Source organism: Hetaerina americana, unplaced genomic scaffold, assembly GCF_022747635.1.
Source record: "Hetaerina americana unplaced genomic scaffold, ioHetAmer1.1.p SCAF_5, whole genome shotgun sequence".
Classification (NCBI taxonomy): domain Eukaryota; kingdom Metazoa; phylum Arthropoda; class Insecta; order Odonata; family Calopterygidae; genus Hetaerina; species Hetaerina americana.
In genome coordinates, this window is record NW_027287095.1 from 21846571 (window position 1) to 21868123 (window position 21553).

Genomic DNA, 21553 nt, shown 5'->3' on the forward strand with positions numbered 1-21553 from the left:
ACGGAGCTCTGTGTTAGATATTGAAATGCCTTTTTAAAGGAATTTTATGTAAAACAATTCAAATATGGGATGAAACTTTTAGGAAAACAAAGTAACCTAGAAAGAAAATGTAATCTACATACTATATAATTATCCTTATGAAAGAAGGCAGTTAAGTCAAAGATATAGTTCAGCTTTACGCCAGTTAGTAAAATATATACAGTTCTCAATAGTATCAATCTTCTCTGCCAGTGATGTATTGCATTTGCATAAATGTTCCAAAGGACTCTCCCATGCCATTTTTACGCATTGAAAGTCAGTTTTTAGTAACATCTGAAAAGAAATTCCATGCTTGTTTTAGCCTTGCATAGCCTATTTCCAATAACAGGGTGGCCACTTAGTTAGGAAAATGTTGGGAATTACTCAATTACCTCAAAAGTTCAAGAGAAAATGAGGGAAAGCACCAATTTGATTGAAAAAAGTCTGAAATTTGATATGCAAATCTTGAGTCAATACATATTGTCCAGTTTTGTAAGCATGAAAGAAAGGTGTTAGGGAAAGTATTTTTATAATTCATTTTCAACACACCAAAGTGACATATTGGAAGAACTGTGGTCATTTTGGTTGTTTACATACCTGTATATGTGTACATTAAGCTACTGCAAAGGACTCTTTTAAGAGTGATCAGTATCATTTGTAAGATATTTACAATTTTTTGTACTATCAACATTGTTGCTGTATTTTTTATTATTAGTATTAATTTTAAGTGCATTGTGAATATTATGGGGCATTTTTTAAAGACTTCATTAATATTTCTGTGAGAATTATCTTGTGAAAAAATTTGTAGACTTTTAATTTCTAATCAGTGAAAGGTATCCAGTTTTTATAAGAGTAAAATAAGGAGAATTGCATCTTTTTGGGAAAACTATGGACATAAAGTGAATTTTAATCAGTATCAAATTATAATAAACAATTTTTGAAACTTATTGTCACTTTAAAGATGTATGAAAAATTATATTTATACCAGTTTAAACATGGCAGTCATGCATTTTCAAGTTAATGTAAGATTAATGTGATACTATTTCAAAGAATCATTTAAAGTGTACTTACGTCTGATTTTTGAACCAAATCCTATTACTCCCCTAGGTTGAATGACTCCTCCATTGTGGAATCTTACAACGCGACATCATTGTTTAGAGTAATTTCTCTGTTGGCTAGGCTTAACTTTAGAAAAATGTGGACAACTTCACTACCTTCTATTTTAAGAAGCTTTGTAAAGAATAAATGCATACTTACGGAATTCAAAAGACAAAATTGGTACTTGATTGATTGATTGATTAAAGTACATGCATGAGAGGTGTTATGAAATAGTAATCGTATTTTTATTTACATAAAATATTGTGAAGAATTTTAATTTTATGTTGCATTAGCTTTATGTGTGATGTATATGTGGTACAAGTTTCATTGACTTAACTCCAGTATTGCGTCAGCTACTGCTATTGCAAGTTGACACATGCTTAATCACATGTAGCAATGTACAATGCTGCATTGAAATTTTGCTCTTTCCTGAATAAATCATCAGTCACAGCTCATGTAATGGTACAGGAGGTTTATGGAGAGAGTGTTCCTCTCTATGCCATAGTTTTAATTTGTTTAAATAGTTTATAGAGGGGAGACAAATCAATTTCAAAGGAAGGTAGACCTGGAGCTCCAGTCACTACCCTTGCAGAAGTAAATGTTCATGCCATTGTGAAAGAAGATTATAGAATCACTTACGAAACACTAGGATAAATGATGAAATTTCACTGTGCACCATACACTCATTAAAAGAAAAATTTCTCATGTGACATGATTGTGCATGGTAGGTTATGCGAAAACCACAGTGAAATAACAATCATGTGAATCAATGCCAAGTGTGTTTCTCGTCCTCCTTTTAGGCCAAACCAAACTCCATATAACTTTTTCCTCTTCTCCGATGTGATCTTCACATCGGAGAAGAGGAACACCTTCATGGAAAGCGTGTATTTAATGACCTGAAACAGCCAGAGGCAAACTGAACGTTTCCATTGGCAATAGCTCCCGCTGATGCAATACTAGAGTCAAATCAATGAAACTGGTCCCACATGTTCATTTGTAAGAAGCTGGCAATGAAACAAAATTATATGTTTGTGCAGTAAATTATGCAGATGAAAAAATTGATGATCACTCTCCATTGAATAGTCTTTGTAAAATTGATCATTTTAATCGTGCTGGAATCAAATATATCAGCTGGACTTAATTTTTCGTTTTTACATGCATAATAACATGTTGTTTTGATAATAATTGAAGGGTATTGTGTGTTGTTCATCTCTTTTCTTTGTATTTTAAATAGTTCTTGCCAACAAATGTGAAACCTGTTGGTCTGACAGTAATAGAAGCATGTTGTTTTTGTTCATTGCTTTTCTATTATTTATAGCTCCCGTCAGCTAGCATGGAAATACATCTGAAATACTTTTTATCACAGGGTAGTCAATCAGAGGAAAGTCAAGAGTAACTCAATTGATTAACAAAATTGGTAAACAGGCTGATTTTTGTGCTAATTGGGAATACATTATGAAGATTGGAATTTCCTGATGAGGACCATGCTCCTTGTGCTCTGAATAATGTGTTGTGTTGAGTTGTGAAATAGTTAATGCTGAAGAGAGACCATCACATGAGCAAGCTGCCTCAGAAACTAAAATGCTAGTAGGATGTGCTTCATTGATACCATTAGCATTTGGAGCAGTGAATGATTATTCACTCTTTAAGTAGCTAACAGATTTCAAATATTTGGAAGAAAAAGTGGGCAAAGATTGCATATTTGTCAGTCGAGCCAGAAAAAAGTCACTGTTATTCATTGTATTTGTTGAAGTGATTGTTAATTAGCTTACTATTTTTCAACTCAACCCATTATCTCATTTTCATTAAAATGTCTAAAGGCAATTTAGATTAATATTAACTTGGTAAATATACCTGTATGTGGGTGAAAGATTTTAGCTTTATGATTTCCATGTGCATGGATACTAGGTTAAGTTTAATTAATTTAGAAACTAACAAAAACTCATTTTTTATTCATTTACTATGTACTAGATGAAAAATAAATAATGGGTATTCAGCATTTCTTAAAAATTTGGGGCTAAAGGTAACACGTTTCATACTTAAAGATATTTATGGACTGACATTCAAATAAGACCTAATATTATGGACAATTTACTAATTATTGCAGAATATTACCTATTAAGGGATTGTTTTCCCCTGTTCTGCATTCCTAATTATACCTCAAGTACATTCCATGCTATGAGTAGAGTGAAAAGTTCTATAAACTTAAGGTAAAATACATCTTTTGTTGATGAATGACCTCATCTCATTCTTGTTTAGTTTATATGTTATATGTATATTATATGCCACATATTGCATTCTAGCAATTACATTAACGGCAAGGAACTGATGATTGATAAAAAGGAATCTCTATAAATTGATATTTGATACTAGTATTAACATCATAGCAGAAGAGTATGTGCAAAAAGCCCCTTCACCTGATATGTCTCTACAATTGGCTTTTATTGTAACTCTTCTCTTATGGTTAACTAAAAAAATACTTTTAAACCTTTGAAAGTGATTGTGTAATCATTATGTTTTATGTAGATATCTGTGCTGTGCAGAAATGTAAAAATGATAGAATCTCATTGGTTTATTTTTATATATGTATTTTAAATGTCTTTCAGAGAATTAAAAATTGCCATTAAAAATTCAAAACGTTGTTTCATTTTTTTTTAATCTACAAGTTTGTTAGTGTGTTCATTTCACTTCTTAGATTGGTATAATTTATGACATGAGTACTTTTATTGAGTGATATAGCAAACAAGTATGGTGAATTTAATGCTGTATTCATTGCATCATTATGGCCATTAGAATGCCCTTTGTTGTTATGTCTATATGACATTTTTATGACTATCATGTTGTCTGAATATTAAGGAAACTTGATTATTTTGACAAATGCAGAATAGTATAAGATGAGCACTGAAAATTGAAAGAACAATATGACACCTGTAACATTTAGTTATAAAATTATGGCTTACTTTTTGCTTTAATGTGTGATCTAAACATTTTTGAATGGGATTGAACAATATTATTCATTGTGGACTTAAAATCTAATTGTATTCATAAGTTGAAATTTTGTTGCATAATATTTTAAAATAATATTCTCATTCAAGGTATAATGCTTTCTTAAGAAAGCATTAAAAAATTTGTTAGCAATTAACTAAATATATTACATATAATTAAATATTTGCAATTTGCTTTTCGTAGATGTTCCACACATTGGGCATTATGTGGAAGAGGAAATGATAAAACAGGAAAGTCGCATCATCCAAAGAGTTGACAGTTTTATATTTCCACCTGTTTACGAACATCATAATTATGATAAACTGACTACATTTCTAACAAACTTGGTTGGAAACTACCCTAACATCACTCGTCTGTATTCAGCCGGAACCAGTGCGAAAGGTCGAGAACTGTGGGTCCTAGAAATATCCGATAATCCTGGGGTACATGAGCCTGGTAAGAAATATTATGAAGTTAATTCATAAATATTAAATTATATTATAATAATGTGTAACCATCGTCTGTATAAACGTCAAGCCTAAATGCAAATATGGAATAGTAAAAACAATTCTAATGTAATAACTGTATGCATTCCTCTTGTGTCTTTTATCAGCTTAGTCTCCACTAAGATCTCTCTGGTGGAAGACCTGAGAGAAATGTATGCTGGGAAAGCACCAGATCTTAAGGATACTTAAAAAAATTGATGAACGACATATTTTGCACTATACATTATGAGTATTAGAATATGTTACTTTAATAGTGATTTTAACAATATTTCAAGCCCCCAATTAGAGCATTTATTTTTTACTAACTTTACTGTGTTAAATCCTGATTTATGCATTTGTTTCACCTGGACTACTTGTTACAAATTGAATAATTTAATTTTTTCAAGATGCCAGCATTGTTGTATTTGTGTATCATAATATCAATGAAATATTGGGTGGAGAGCTTTCCTAGCTTCAATGATGTTGAAATAATTTGTTAGTATTAAAAATCCTTGCTTGTATCCATGTATTTAGTCTTCATTAGTGAGAACTCCCATATTCCAAGAACTCTTGACCTTTGGCTTTTTTTATAATAATCCATGAAAGAAAATATGGTATGTGGTAGTCCAGTGGTTAGAGCATTGGGCTACTGACAGGAGGGCCTGGGTTTGATTCCCAGGCACACCTCAGAACCCTCAGCCTCACCCAAGCTGTGTGATTTTTTTGGTACCAGAGCTTCATGGGAAACCATAGGTGGCACAGGGAAAGGAGCTGCCCCCCCTAACCTGATGCATCAATTTCATATGCCATTGTGCATAGTACTAGATGAGCTCTACCCTCACCTGTCAAACCAACCCTCAGTTTGAAAACTGTGGTGGTGGAATGAAAATACATGTATACAAGCTGAACTTCTATGTTGCTTATTCAGCTGAATTACCCTCTCACTTTTAGTATTTGGTCAAAACCTGCTATAGACAAGTCTTTTCATAACAGACTTTGACTTCAATTATGAATTTTTTGTAAATAACAGGGAAATGCTCTTAACATTCATTCAGTTCCTGCAAGGTGTTTGTGAGAAAATAAAATTCCTTATTTGCAGTCACACATGTGAGCAATTTCTTTTTACAGAATCTTCAAGTTCAGTAAAGATGATGTTATTTCTAATTACTACTGCCAATGGAAAACAGAACACTGTTTAGTGAGAAATAAAATACCTATATTTTTCCACATTTTGAAAGTATTTGTTGTATTTAGTCCCTCAAATGTGTAACAATATAGCCTATCCTATTTCTACTTATACTCACTTGTCTAACATTCTACTCTTTATCACAGTCTTTAATGTCTCATCACCAAGCAAAATGCTTTGAATCCATCTTTCCTACTTCCTTTGGATTTTTCCCAACAATCCCCGTGCCTCTCCCACCAAGCTTAGCATGTCCACATTTGTTTTGCTTATTGTCCATTCAATCTTTTCCATTCTTCTCCACTCCCACATGCTAAAAACTTCCAATATACACCAATATTGACTCAATAACCATGTTTCCGCACTATGAAAACCACTTCATGCTCCATGTCAAAGTTTTGATGAACCTTTTGTTAATATCCTTACACAATGTCCCTGTGATCAGTTCCTTCCTCTTTGTGAAAGCTTCTTTGCCTGATGCAATTCTTCTTTTAATGCCTTCCTTATGTCCCTTGTATCCATAATACTTTTTGATCTAAATTTCTTCTGAGATAAGTAAATTGTTCTGCCTATTCCAATTAATGAACTTCTATTTTAATATTTAACGTAGCTTTCCCCTTTTCTCAAGAATGTCATAACCTTCATTATGTTTACATTGATTCTCATCCCATACCAATCACCGTGACTTTTCAATGTGCTCAGTAATGCTTGTTACCCCTTGGCCGTCTGGCTAACCAAAGCTTGGTCATCTACAAATCTGATTGATTGTATGTATTCTTCCATAACTTACTTTCAGATCGCCATTTATTCTGGTGCCTCTTTAACCATTTCCTCCATTCCTATACATTGAATAGGATAGGTGATGATGGACAACCTTGACTTACTCTTCTTCATAACACTGCCAATCCTAACTCCGTTCACCACTCACACCAGAGTAGTCAGAGACATGTACAGGCTGTATATAAATCTCTTATCCCTCCAATCTACTCCTTGCAATACATTCATTAATTCTACTCAATTCATTCTGTTGAATGCCCTCTCAAAATTTATGAAATAGGCAAATATGTCCTGATTGTATTCTGTTCCCCTCAATTGGTGTTCCCATTACTGCAATGACACCACGTGTGTCTTTTCCTTTCCTGAACCCCAACTGATCATCCCCTAAGTAATCACTTGTCTTGCTCTCCATCCTCCAATTGATATCCCTGAGAATGACTTGAGCTGATTGGGAAATCAAACTTACTGTTCTGCATTCCTTAAATATGGTTGCCTTTCCCTTTTCTGGAATAGGAACTAACACTCATCTGATGAAATCTTCCACCAAAGTAATTCATAAATGCCACTTGGAATTAGCCCATGAAAACTCTTCCTTCCACATTTTCCATAACCCTTAAGTAGTTCCATGGGGATGATATGTACCATCCTAGCCCTCTTTGGCATCAATTTTTTTAATGCCCTTTTTATCTCAGCATCAAGTATGTTTGGACGTAAGCTATCCTAATCTATGTCTTATGTACCTTCTATGTCTAAAATTGGTGGCTGTGTCTGTCTTTAAGTAAAATGTCTACCATATAGATCAACCATGTATTCTTCCCGTCTCTGTTGAATATTTTCTGGTTCAATTAATAATTTTCCCAATGTAGTTATGATTATTTTTATGTATCGTCCATTCTTTCTTCCTGACAGTGCTTTCACCTTCCTGTACAGTGTATCAATTAAAACATTTCTCTGTAAACTTTCCATATCCTTGCGCTATCCTTCACCATGCTTTTTTTGCCCTATTAGTTTCCCAGTTCAGTTTAATATTCACTTCTTTGTACTTCCTTCTACCTAATTCTTTGTTTACATTCTTCCATTTTTAAATGATAATTAATCCTGGTATACCAGATAGGTCAAAGGTTAAGAGCCAGATGAAAGGTAGTCCACGCAGCATCTGTTCATCAGTGAGGCAGCTGCAAAGGCGTCTGACCCTAGTGTGGCAACCATTGAGTGATGGTGTCACATGAAAAACTATCAAGGATGGCACTGGGAAACCAATTCAGTAATAACTCCCTTGAATTTTATGATGAACAGTGTAGAGAACATGAGTCCTGGCAACTATGGGACACAGCCCAATCAGCAGTGTGTCATCGGGAGAGGCATCAGAGGTCATCATCTCACGAAACCCTTGCAAAGGAAAACTGACAGCAGAAGGATAGAAGATGCAGAAGAAGAAGACTAAATTAGTTAGAATAGGAACTTTGAATGTTACAACAATGATGAGGACAGGAAAATTAGAGAATATTAAGCGAGAGATTGAAAGTGGAAAGTTAGATATTTTAGGTTAATGCAATGTGAGATGGAAGGATAGTGGGGATTACTGAAGTAATAGTTATATGATAATATACAGCAGCAGAGACAAGAGCCAACGAGGGGTTATAATATTGAATAAAGAGGTAGGATGAAATGTAATAAACATAGAACAAGCAAGGGATAGAAAATTACTAGTCATTGTAATGTGTCCGACGAACTTGGTCATTTTTCAGGTATACATGCCACTGCGTAATCATAAGGAGGAATAAGTCAATAAGATAAATGATCAGTCAGAGGATATAATCCGTGTGTTCCTGCAGGGAAACATTTGATGGTGATGAGGGATTAGAATGCGATGGTAGACGAAGGACGAGATGGTGATGTTGTCGGGGACTACGGTTTAGGTACGAAGAATGACCGCAGGGAGAAAGCAGTTGAGTTCTGAATGGCGCAGGGTTTAGTCATCACCAACATTTGATTTAGACACCATAAAAGGCATAGGTATACATGGAAAATGCCAGGTGACTCAGAAAGAGTTTGATTATTAAGAGTGCGGCGGGTTAGGAAATGGAATGTAGAAGCATAAAATGGATTGACCAGGAAGGAGTATCAGCAAGACGTAGAGAAAATCATGGATGAGGGTTGAGGAATTCATGGATGAGTGCTAGCGAAGAAATATGGGAATACATCAAAAAAGGAAACCGAAGACCACAAAAAGAACTATAGGAATCATAAATGGGAAAAGGACAAGGAAACCGTGGATCACGGATGAGATGATTAGAAAGAGGTATGAGAGAAGAAAATGGAAGAATGTAAACACAGAGTTAGGCAGAAGGAAGTACAAATAGGTAAATAATAAATTGAACCGGGCAACAAATAAAGTAAAAGAAGCATGGTGGAAGATAGTGCAAGGATATGGAAAGTTTGCAGAAGAAGGGTGAAATTGGTGCACTATACAGCAAGGTTAAATCACTATGGAGAAGTAAGAAGGGAAGATCTGTGCTAACAGTTAGAGATAAATTAGGTAAGATAATAGTTGACTCAGAAAAGATCCAAGAGAGATATAAGGAATATATAGAAACACTGTATGGTAAAGAACTTAGACCAACAAAGTTAGACATAGAAAGAGAACATGATGTAGAGGAAGATAGCGTAGGTCTAGGCTTATTCGACGATGAGATAGAAAGGGCATCTCGGGAGATGAAATCAAATAAGGCCATGGGGGTAGGCAACATTCCTGTGGAACTACTAAAATGTTTAGGAAAATGTGGGAGGAAGAGTCTATATGAACTGATTAGTAGTATCTATGAGGAAGGAATCTGGCAGGAAGACTTTATGATATCAGTGTTAGTTCCTATTCCGAAAAAGATAAAAGCTACATCATGTGAGGACTACAGAACAATAAGTTTACTTTCCCATGCAGCTAAAGTGGTTCTCAAGATCACCAACAAAAGGATAAAGAGTAGGGCAAATGATTACTTAGGGGATGATCAGTTTGAATTTAGGAAAGGGAGAGACACGGGTGATGCCATCGCAGTAATGAGATCGCTAATCGAGAGGAATATAGAATACAATCAGGATGTATTTTCCTGTTTCATAGATTTAAAAAGGCATTTGATGGAGTGAATTCAGAAAAACGAATGAGTATATTGCAAAAAATAGGAATTGATTGGAGGGACAGGAGGCTAAGCCGCAACCTGTACATGTCTCAGACTTCTCAGGTGCGAGTGGGGGACAGAAAGTCAGGATGGGCAGTGTCACAAATATGTGCACAGCAGGGATAATGTGCGGTGCGGTCCGTTGTTGTTCAACCTGTATGTGAAGGAAATGATTAAAGAGGCATGGGATGAACTGAAAGTAGGAATAAAAGTTGGAGGGGAATTCGTAAAATCAGTTAGGTTTGCCGATGATCAAGCTCTAGTTTGTCAGTCAGCCAAGGGGTTGCAAGCTTTGTTGAGTGAATTGGATATTCAGTACGATAGATATAGGATGAGAGTCAATATAATTAAAACAAAGGTTATGCGATTTTCTAGAAAGAAAAAGGCCAAGCTTAACATTAAAATAGGAGGGCAAAAACTAGAGCAGGGAGAGCAGTTTACGTATCTCGGTAGTGTTTTGGACCAACATGGTCAAAGTATTAGGGACACAAGGAGAAAAACTGCGCTAGGTAAAGAGGCTTTCACAAGGAGAAGGGAGTTGATGACAGGGACTTTGAGTAAGGATGTTAAGAAAAGACTCGTAAAAACTTTGATATGGAGCATAGTTATGTACGGTGTGGAAACGTGGTCACTGAAGCAGGTGGATAAAAGTAGATTAGTGGCTTTTGAAATGTGGGTGTGGAGAAGAATGGAGAAGGTGAAATGGACCGAGAAGAGAACAAATGAGGAAGTACTTGGTAAGGTGGGCAAAACGAGGGGTTTATTGGAAAAAATCCTAAGGAGGCAGGAAAAATGGATGAAGGGCGTATTGATCGGCAGTGGGATGGTGAAGACTGTAATATAGGGGAGAATGTTAGGCAGATGAAGAAAGGACAGGAACAGGATAGGGATGTTGGATAGGATGAAGGGAGGTAGGAAGTACTCAGAGATGAAGAGGGACCCGATGTAAAGTAGGTTGCTGCATTGTGTTTTGTTTTGTAAGGAGTCACAAAATATTTATTTGGTTGTTGTGTCCATTCAAAGCCTACCATAACCAGTAGATACTTAATATATATTCCTTCATCTTCCTTTCTTCACTGACAATAGATGGAAATATTTATGCATATAATGAAAATGTTTTCCCAAAACAGGTGAGCCTGAATTCAAATACGTAGCCAATATGCATGGAAACGAGGTTGTTGGCAGAGAACTACTTCTTTTGTTGGCGAAGTATCTTTGTGAGAATTATAGGACATCTGGAGCTGATGGAAACAGAGCCACATATTTAGTGGATTCCATAAGAATTCATTTAATGCCAACCATGAATCCTGATGGTTATGAGATTGCCAATGAAGGTAAGATATCTGTTATTTTCAAGTGCCTAACTGTATTTATGTGTTCAGGAAAACCTCATTATTTGAAAATTTAAGTGATTTCAAAAATTTGACAGAAAATCCAATTTTGAAAAAAAAACTAAAATGAAAACGTTGTATGATTGTGCATTTGATAGGTTAAATCACAATGGTATTTCGTCTACTCATTAAAATTCCATTTATTTAAGGTAGATTCCGCAGTCAATAACTTGTGAGGACAAGAGAATTTGTGATCAGAATGGTGTTTTCTTACACAGTGTTCTTCATACACGTTCACATATACTTCTGGCACAAAGCGGGATACATAATATGCAACATGCTCAATTTCATGAGGATATGAAGTGTCCCTCAATATTTCTGATATTGCAATCAACAATTATTAGCACATGAGCTGCATTTGCCAAAACATAGCTAGTTTAGGGATGTAAAATGTCCTGGAAAATGAGAATATCCCCTGGAAAACTCATGTAATTTCCTGGGTTAGATTGTGGACAACCTATGGCCTAGGCATGCCTGACAGTAAACTATGGAGCATCAGCCAGATTATTTTTTACTGGCTATACTGGAATGCTCTTATTACGCTAGAGACTACGACCTCTTACACTCCGAAATTTTGGAGCTTTAAATTTAGGAGTGTAACAGGACGCCTCGATAGCATAGCTGGCTAAAGCACTTGGCTGGACCTAAGAGATCCTGGTCAAGGTGAATGATTTTTATACCCTGAAATTGTTTCATTGAATTGTGGATATAGTGAATTTTATAATAATAAAAACGGTTTTGAGAAAGAATGTATTGCAATACAAATAAATGCAACATATGCTTTCTGTCACCAATGAAAGCAAACAACAATTGACTTTTTAATGTAAATCGTTAAACAAACGATAACTTTATAAGAAGAAATATTTTCATCACTGCAACATTAAGAAAATTTTAAATAACACGTTTATGTTTCCATAAATTTCACTAAAAATTGTTATTTGGGTGGTTTTTGATGATATGGATTTTTTCCATTGGTAAATACACATCAAATGAAAGACCATAAGTATAAATATTGATTGTTCAAATAGGATTTGATAGTGCATAGAACATTATGTGAGTGCTCATTGCCTCTTTCCTTTTGAATGTATTTCATATTTAATTTAATGGCTACAGTAAAAACGGAAAACTTTAATTTTATCCCTGTCATTTTTTTTAAATACCTACAGTTATCCTCATGTTCTCTGATCACCAGGATGATGAAGAAGGCAATTGGCATACTAAATGAATTTGCTTTAGACTCATTACCGTACCTCTCATTAGGAAGTCTCTTTTGTGTCATTGAAATGTTTAATGCCACCCATAAATCCATTTTGGTATCTTAGTTTGTTCCTGCTTTGTGAACCTGTACCCTGAAAATGCCTCATGCATGAATCAATAAGCTATCCAAAGCTTATTGAATGTGAAATGAATCATTTTATTGTGGGTGAAAGTATTATTAGGTTTATTGAAAGTAGAGTAAAGAATAGAGAATCACATTTCCTTTGTGGATATTGCTTAAAATGAGGAACAGAATCATATTTTGATTTATGAGTCTCCCAAGTACACCAGTATACACTAACACCTTCAAAGTATTAAGCATCAGTTGCCATTACTTCACAATTCAGTATAAACATCTATATAATGTCTTTTAGGAGACAAAGATGGGACTCAGGGGCGAGAGAATGCAAATGGAGTGGACCTAAATAGAAATTTTCCTGACCAGTACGGAATTACAAAGGTAAAGCTGGAGCAGTTTTAAATCTTATTATGTCTAGTTTATGAATTTTAATAAATGGTTCAATGTTTTGAAGACGTTATAATTTTAAATGTGTGCTTTCATGTTGATTAATGAATAATAGTGTTTTGCAGAGGTTATGTTCCCACAAGAGTTTCGCATTAATTGTAAAATAGTATGAAGGTTCAGTGTGGGATGGATACAGGAATATTATATGATGTTCGACAGTTCATCTTTGGTAGCCTCGCATTTGATAGCATGCATTTTTTTCCAGCTTAATTGATGGCATAGGAATAATGCTCACAAAGAATCCTTAGCTTTAGAAAAATTATTTACAGGTGGAAATTTGCCTGAATTTGTTAAGCAAAGTTGATTTCTAACTCTCATGTATTAAACTGATAAGGAACAAATATCATGCTTCTAACATTTAGCCGATTAATTTTACTCCTTATTGTTTTTCCTTTGATTTCGAAAAACCATTTACAAACTTCTTCTGGAAATAAAAACTCCATAAAAACTCCAATTTTGCACAGTGGAGGGTTTCTCCTCCATTATTTGCTTTGAATGAGTCCTTTTATGTTGTTCTACACATTTCCCTCATTAGTCTTAGATTTAAGGAACTATCCTATTGGAATTGAATCACAAAGATCGAACTGGAATGATGATCCCTAACCTGGGAGGCGCTAACTAACTTTGAAAGAAATTCCCCCTCTTCTTCCAGTGTGTGACAGAAGAGTGAAGCACAGAGATTCACAGAATGTTACATTAAATGAGGAAACAAAATAGTGCTGAATACATACGTATATCTCTCATGCATCAAATAGAAGTAATTAGATCTGTTGAATCTTATTTGTTAAAAAATAATGCAGATTCAACTGAAATCATTATATTATCACCAGGATGATTTTTTTCAAAAAGTCATAGAATAAAAGGTCTAGAATGAAGGGTGAATAATTTACCGTAACACAGTGAATTCTCTATCTATGCAATATGTAATGGTACTAGTGGTATAGCTGTAAAATAATAAGAAATTAGGAATATAATTGTGAGGTTGCTTTGTGCATTCCTTCTCAATTGGATAAATCTGGCAGTTAAAAGAGTTCAGTGGTGCAGCTGGGCACTGAAAAGTCAGTTATTGCTTGAGGTATTGCTAACAGCTAATTTTTTTATATATATAAATATTAGAATGATCATTTTTTAATATTACTATCCTTAGTCAATATAAAATTATTTTTTAATAATGTTTATTTAATCCTGATTATTAAATGTTACATCCTGATGAAGTTTTCAGAAATATATTCAATTTGATTTGAGAACTCAACAATAAAACTTCCATGAACCTTAAATATGTTATTATTTTCGAAATGCCTTATACTTGATGAGTGAAGGAAATTATTTTGTCTTCAATGTGTACTTTCCTCTACTCACATGTACCGTCCAGTGGAACAACGTAGCAGAGGTCGAAACAGCAGCTGTTATGAAATGGATTACTTCGTACCCATTTGTTTTGTCTGCAAATCTACATGGTGGCTCCCTGGTTGCTAATTATCCATATGATGACAATCTAGATGGGCTTAACCATGAAGTTAAAAACCCTTCTCCTGATGATGCATTGTTTGTGTATCTTGCAAAGACCTATTCTAAGGTAAGGGTTGAATTTATGTCGTAGATTTGTCATTTTATAAATTAAGTCAAATTGATAAATATCTTGTGCAATTTTTTTCAATAGAGGAATTTTTTTCCACGTTGAATATGTGGTTAATATGCTGTATGTTTCCCTGAAATTGGTCAGCTTTTGCTTGTGAATTTTTTTCCAAAGAATAGAGTACAGAATATATAATTTTTTTATATATAATAGAATAAAAGCAAGAAGAATCCTCAATAAAGACATACTCATAAACGGTAATGCAAAGCAAAACCAAGTGGTTGTAATTGTTAGAAATATCATTATCTTCTTGCGATAAATGGCTTACCTGAACTTGTCATTCCCTATTAATTCCTACGCAGCAATATGATTTTCTTGAGTAATAATTAACCTTTTTCTGACATCTTTGAGGGAACTTATTGGTTCACTGTCCTCCACCTTGGTCTCCTTTTTGAAGTACTGTATTTCCTGGCCCATAAGACTCACTTTTTTTACTCCAAAATGTGCTCTTAAATAAGCCTGCATCTTATGGGCTAAGGATATACGTATGGGTATAACTTCGACATGTAAGGGCAAGATGATTCCCCGAAAAATGCTTACTATTAAGTATTTTTTCTCCCATCAGGCATAGAAAATGGTTGCCCTCACAAATTTTGATAATATCACTGTTTTGAGTCAATAATAAGGAACAGAGCTATAATATTTCATTCAAACTACCTCCTAAAAAAATTTGCAAATAAATCGTTAATGTATAAATTGTAGGGCATTTAGTTTCATCTCAAATGTGGTGCTGGTACAAAACTCAATATGTGTTGGGCCGGGGGTCATTAGGGATGTCACCACCTGTTGATATTTACATGCTCTGTATTTGTTCCAATAAACTCAAGAGTCTAGAGGCATTTGACCTTTAGTAGTATGAGAGGCGTTGTTGAGGCATAGAAAATGATTGCTTTTAATACAAGTTTTGATTTTCTGAAAATAATGACAGGAACTAAACATCACATAAAAAGTTAAAAATGATAATAACCTCATGGGATCTTAAGAAAGAAGATTGTCATACAATGTCACATTGAAACTTGAAGTCTTGAATAATGCTTCAGAACACAGAAACAAGACAGCTTAAAGGCATATTGGCCCAGTGAATTTCTAGGATTCTATGGTGGATAAACATTGAAATATGTGTAACTGCTTATTTTTTAATACAACAATTTAATTTTATTTAACTAAGTGTTAAAATCAAAATACTTTGATCCTTTTCTGTTTGATCATAGTATTTTTCTCTAATTCTAACCTGCAAAATCAAGGCTGGGAAATATGGTAATGCACCAGTTCCTAATTTCTTTGATTGTTCCTAATTTAGAATTATGACTTCCAGGTGAGGAGCTCTTAAAAATTGTCTTCTCATTAAATTTGTAACTGCTATAAGATCTACCTATACAGTGGAACCTCACATAACGAGCACCTCGCACAGTGATTAATTCCCATAATGAGCAAAAATATTGGTCCTGAAAATGACTAGCTTAAAAAGTGACGAAAAGAGGGTAATTCCCAGATTTATTGCACACCTGCTTGCTGCAGTTTGTCTCTAGCACTCATTCCTCTAGTAATTTAGCATCGCTAGGTATCACACATTTTCCAAACTTGTGTTCAAACATATTCTTAGTAATTTTTTTGTGCTAAGTTTGATAATATTTTGTGCATAGTTTTGGAATTGACCCTGAAGAAAAATTCGTGAGAGGAAAGTCACGAGAGAATAAAAATAACAGTGAAATCATTAAAATCTGGAAAATGTTGTGAGCATGGCTGATTTAGTACTCACATCAACAAATTTGCACAAATGCGAGTGACAATTTGAAAATCTAACCCCTACTTGTTTATCATTCACAAAATCCACGAGCCTTCAAGAAGTGAGTCGAAAACAGCTGGCTAAATGAGATATGGAAGTCAGGGGAATCTTTTGCATCGTACCATGCATTCATGGTATCGCCCTAATAAGGCAGTGTTGATGCACACCATAAATTTATATAATGAACTTTCTGAGTCGCATTTTTACCAAATTTTTAGGTGTCGGTGAAAACAAATATCTCTAGATAGCTTTCTTGTATAAAATTATTAGGTACATATCATAAATGATCAATAATTTATTTCAATTCATTTTGCTTTTACAAATAGTTTGAATTCCTAGTTTCTTCATTCTGCGTTAGAAGAAAAGGTGAGCGTGATCTGCAATCCTAAACAACATGTACATAATTTTCTTTGAATTAACTTTGTACATAATTTATTTTTTTGGCATGGAATGCATTATTATATTGTACATTAATTTATATTCCAATTGTTGTTTCATTAAATGGGTGTTTCGCTTTACAAGAAAGATAACATAACGGACTATGCTCTATTATGAGGTTCCACTTTAACTGTAGGATAATGTGCTTTACTGTACATCAGTGGTGTTTTAATTGTTTTTTTTCCTGTGTGTGAAGTACCTTTCATTCCCAATATGCTTTCGATATAAGCAAACCATGTCCAAAATCACACTACAAAGTGCTCTTTTGTCATCACAGATGCTCTCATAACTCCAAAGCATGACATGCATCAATTAAGGTTAGCAAGAGCCATGTTTAACATGTATAGTTTTAACTTGTTTAGTCCTATTTTTCTTTTACATGGTTAACTTAAGAAGACTGCAGGCAGTTTTCATGTATGAGGGTGATTCGATAAGGATGGTCCCCCATTTTTTTTCAAGAAAATTTAAATTGAAATTAAATTTAAAATACTTCGCCTTTCCACATAAACCACTTTTATTACAACCTAGGTTTCGTTATGTTATCTCATCATCAGGTAAAAATACAAGTCAAATTTAATATTGTTTAATTTAATACAAATTAAATTTAATTTCAACATGAAGAATTTCCTCCAAGTGACGCCAGAAACTGTTTCATTTAAGAAAATTTAAATTTTCTCAACTTTGTGTGCATCGTTGGAAAGGTTTAGCATTTAGCTATTTTTCTACATAGTTGCCTTGACGATCAATCACTTTTTGCATCCTTGTAAGCAGCGTTTTAATGCTGGCGTTGTACCTTACTCCCGCCGTGTTGCAAAGCCAAATGACGACTGCTTCTCCGATGTAAATTCATCACCATTTAGTGGAAGTGTACCATGAGAAGTGTATGGACATCAAAAACATGCAGAAGAGGTGCAAGGAGTTTTTTGATGTCCGGGAAAACGTCCACGATGAGCAGCGGTCAGGACAGTCGAGTTTCCTGGAATCAAGAGTGACTCCAATTGACGAGATGGTGCACAATAACCAGAGAATTACCCTTGATGAAGAGAGTGGCTACTTCTCCGTGCAGAATATTGTGTCGGAGGTCCTCAGTTACAACAAGGTGTCTCACCAAAGGAGTGTGTTGGCATAATGACAATGCACGTCCACATATGTCACATCAAACGTCCACCCTACTCAATGAATTGGGCTGGGATATCATCGACCACACTACTTACAGCCCGGACGTTGCCCCCAGCGACTACCACTTGTTTTCCACTCTCAAAAAACACCTTGGAGGACAAAATTCAAGTCAGATGAGGAAGTGCAAGAAGCAGTCATCAGTTGGCTGCCTGATGCGGTGGGAGTAAGGTAGAATGCAGGTATTAAAAAGCTGGTTACAAGGATGCAAAAAGTGATAGATCATCAAGGCGACCATGTAGAAAAATAGCTAAATGCTCAGCCTTTCCTATGATGTGCACAAAGTTGAGAATAAATTTGATTTTTCATGAAAAAATATAGGAGACATTACTTTTCGAATCACCCTCATATTTTTGGCAATGTTGTTTGTAAGTGTGGATGTTTTAACCTGCAAAATGATCACAAATGACACCAGGTACTTAGGTTGAATATCTTTCTTGAGTGTATATCTGACTAGAGAGTTTAATTATAAAGCACTTATGTCTGAAGTCAGTGCATCTTCTGAAATTTTCCTTCAGTATGGTGTTGTACACTCACCAAATGTGAAAAACTATTTCCCCTTCATAGCCATTGAGTGTAGGGTTATCTTCTTGTGAGGACTTAATTATTTTTGCTTCCATTTTGTCATATCAGCACTTGAAATTCTAAAATTAAAAAATATCTGCCTCCCAAAGGCATGAGTATGAAAATAAATTAAACAAAAATTTTCAATGTGCATCTCTGATACTTAAATGTAACCATAGAAACACAAATTAATGATTTTGATAGTGTATTAGATATTTCATCTTGTGTTAATGATGTATTATTTTAATTTCAATTATCAGGCCCATAAAACGATGCATTTAGGTAGGCCTCCTTGTGCACTCACCCCCAAAGAAAATTTCAAAGATGGAATCACAAATGGTGCCGAGTGGTATGCTGTCAATGGTGGAATGCAAGACTGGAATTATTTGCATGGAAACTGTATGGAAATCACCATTGAGATGGGTTGCTACAAGTTCCCTCATGCATCTGAGTTACCCCATTTTTGGGACCTAAACAAAGATGCTCTCCTTACATTCATGGAAAAGGTAATGTTTCATCCTCCTCTTTCAAGGTAATTTTGTCCTCTTCCTCCCTATGGTCCTATTATGGAGGAATTAAAGTCCAACTCTGGTATCTGTTTACCTTAGTATAAGGTTGCTGTGATGATTTACAGAATGTTTCAATAACCATTCTTAAAATTCATTATTACAGGTTCATATTGGAGTGCAAGGCTTTGTGTCTGATTCTGAGGGGAGGATGATAGGAAATGCAACTATTTCAGTAGCAGGCATTGATCATGATATTCATGCTGCTGAATCCGGTGACTATTGGCGATTGCTGCTTCCTGGAAAATATCAAATTACAGCATTTGCCAAAGGGTGTGTACTTATTGTTTTGCTGGTAAAAGCGTAGTTGCAAACCAATATCCAGCATCCCAATAGGAGAGAGCCTCAGATGAAAGACCCTGTTCACACAAAATATTGTTTTTTTAAGTCAGTTTGAATGTAGTTATTTAGCAATTTTCAGGATAGTTCAGGCAACATGGTCATGTCTGCCCCATCATTGTAGATCTGTAGACACATTATTGAATCATTATTTATCTGGTAATGAGGGGAGTAATAGAGGGGAGAGGGGAGAATGTTAGGCAAACGAGGAAAGGGAAGGAACAGGATAGGGATGTTGGATGGGATGAAGGAAGGAAGAGAGTACTCAGAGATGAAGAGGGGTCTGATGTAAAGTAGGATACTGGATTTTGTATTTTGTTAGGAATCACAAACTATTTATTTAGTAGCTGTGTCCATCCAAAAACCTACCTTAACCGGTAGATTACCTAATAATAATAATTTATCTGGTTTCCTATTATAAATGCATTTCAAGTCAGGTATCATAAGGTGAAAATCTACTGTTCAGTTAAGATCACATCGTATCTTTTCCCCTCAGCTGATATTTTATAATGTAAAAAATATCAAATTTCTATCTGTGAAAGTTATAACGTACCATCTAGATTTGCATAGTAGGTGCCATGTAAGTCACCGAAAGGGTGTATGGCTCAGAGATGATTCAACGCCAGGTGTGAAACATCAAAAATTAGATTTTTCTTCATAATGAAATAAGGACAATTTGCACTTTTCCACAGTTTATTTAACGTACGACGCGTTTCAACTCACAGAGTCATCATCAGGTACAAGACAAGATGACTCTGTGAGTTGAAACGCGTCGTACGTTAAATAAACTGTGGAAAAGTGCAAATTGTCCTTATTTCATTATGATGAACTTCCACGACCTCAAGCCTGAATCTGTTGAACTTATTTTTCTTCATTATTAGCTGCCGTATATACAATAAGTATGTAAAATAATTTAGACAGTGATAACTGCAGTTACATACATTACGTTATCTTAGTGTTAAGAGCTGTTTGTTACTAGAAGGGTAGTAAACTATGGTTAGATGAAATAATAAAAATGTAATATTTGTGTTGGTGTTAATTTCAATGTTCCCATATGTAGCAATAGGTACATGGTAGAATAACGCCAGTAAGCTTCAATTCAAATCCCATGAAAACCTGAGAGGTACACTTTAAATTATTAAAATAATTAAGTAGTAGCAAAATTTAATGACTTTTGATAATGTTGGATATGAAAATAAATGCATATTTAACCTTTGAAAGTTAACATTTCATCTGGATACATGTATGAAAATTCATATTTTTATTTAAGAGCATCTTAAAATCTGTTGTGCGTGATCCTAAGAATTATGCATAGAGATTGAATTTTTTGATAAGACACCATAATATATCCTAATGAATTTTAATGTACTTTATGTAATTTTTTTAAGTAGCATGCAGTTGATTTCAAGTCAAAAACTTGCGTTGTAATGCTCATTTCTGATTTTAGAATTTGTGTATGAGTTTCAAAGGTTCTTGTTCCTTCAGTAAATATTTTGAAGTGATATCTTGCATTCATGCCTTATTATTTTGAATTTCATTGCAGGTACAAAAAATCAGTGATGGATGTGGTTGTCGGTCCTGAGGGATCATCTCCCACAATACTAAATTTTACCCTGCTTGGTGATGATTCAAGTCAGTGGTCAGCCATTAATGATTATCACCTTTTGGAAAATGTAGCACCTCGAGCTAGCTACTATTCCAACTCACAAATTTCTAAGTTATTTGCTGACTCTGAGAACAGTTTTCATGATATAGCCGAGTTCCAAGCCGGTGATAATTTGATTAACACAGCTCTTCACACACTCAAAATAACACATGAGGTAAGCTTTAATTTTGTTGGCCCTTTTTTATTTCTCAGTCATACTGACATACCAGATAGTACAGTCACTTAGTAATTGCAGACCCTGATTCAGCTTCAACAATCAAGATTTTTATGGTGAACTTTAATTTATTCAATTCAGCATAGAGACAAAATGTTATGTGTCAAATTTTGGCCTCATCTCAATAGAGCACATTCAAGAAAAAAAATGTCTCTATCTGGAGGCTCATTCTGCACATGCCTGTTGATTTCTGTTCACTCTTTTCTTATCTCCTATGTTCCTATTTCTTGCAGGCTAATTCCCTTACCACTCAGGTAATTTTTGAATTCATGATA

At 34.6% G+C, this 21553-nt stretch overlaps 1 protein-coding gene across 1 annotated transcript in view; it reads left to right on the forward strand.

The window, feature by feature from the left end:
- Positions 1-21553, forward strand: part of svr (Carboxypeptidase D svr) — a 66328-nt gene that overhangs the window by 19522 nt on the left and 25253 nt on the right. The window contains exons 7-13 of the mRNA XM_071592964.1: positions 4306-4557; positions 10850-11053; positions 12742-12827; positions 14266-14469; positions 18754-18999; positions 19166-19332; positions 20942-21218. Of these exons, the coding sequence (XP_071449065.1) occupies positions 4306-4557; positions 10850-11053; positions 12742-12827; positions 14266-14469; positions 18754-18999; positions 19166-19332; positions 20942-21218 (1436 nt within the window). The remainder of the gene's footprint in view (positions 1-4305; positions 4558-10849; positions 11054-12741; positions 12828-14265; positions 14470-18753; positions 19000-19165; positions 19333-20941; positions 21219-21553) is intronic.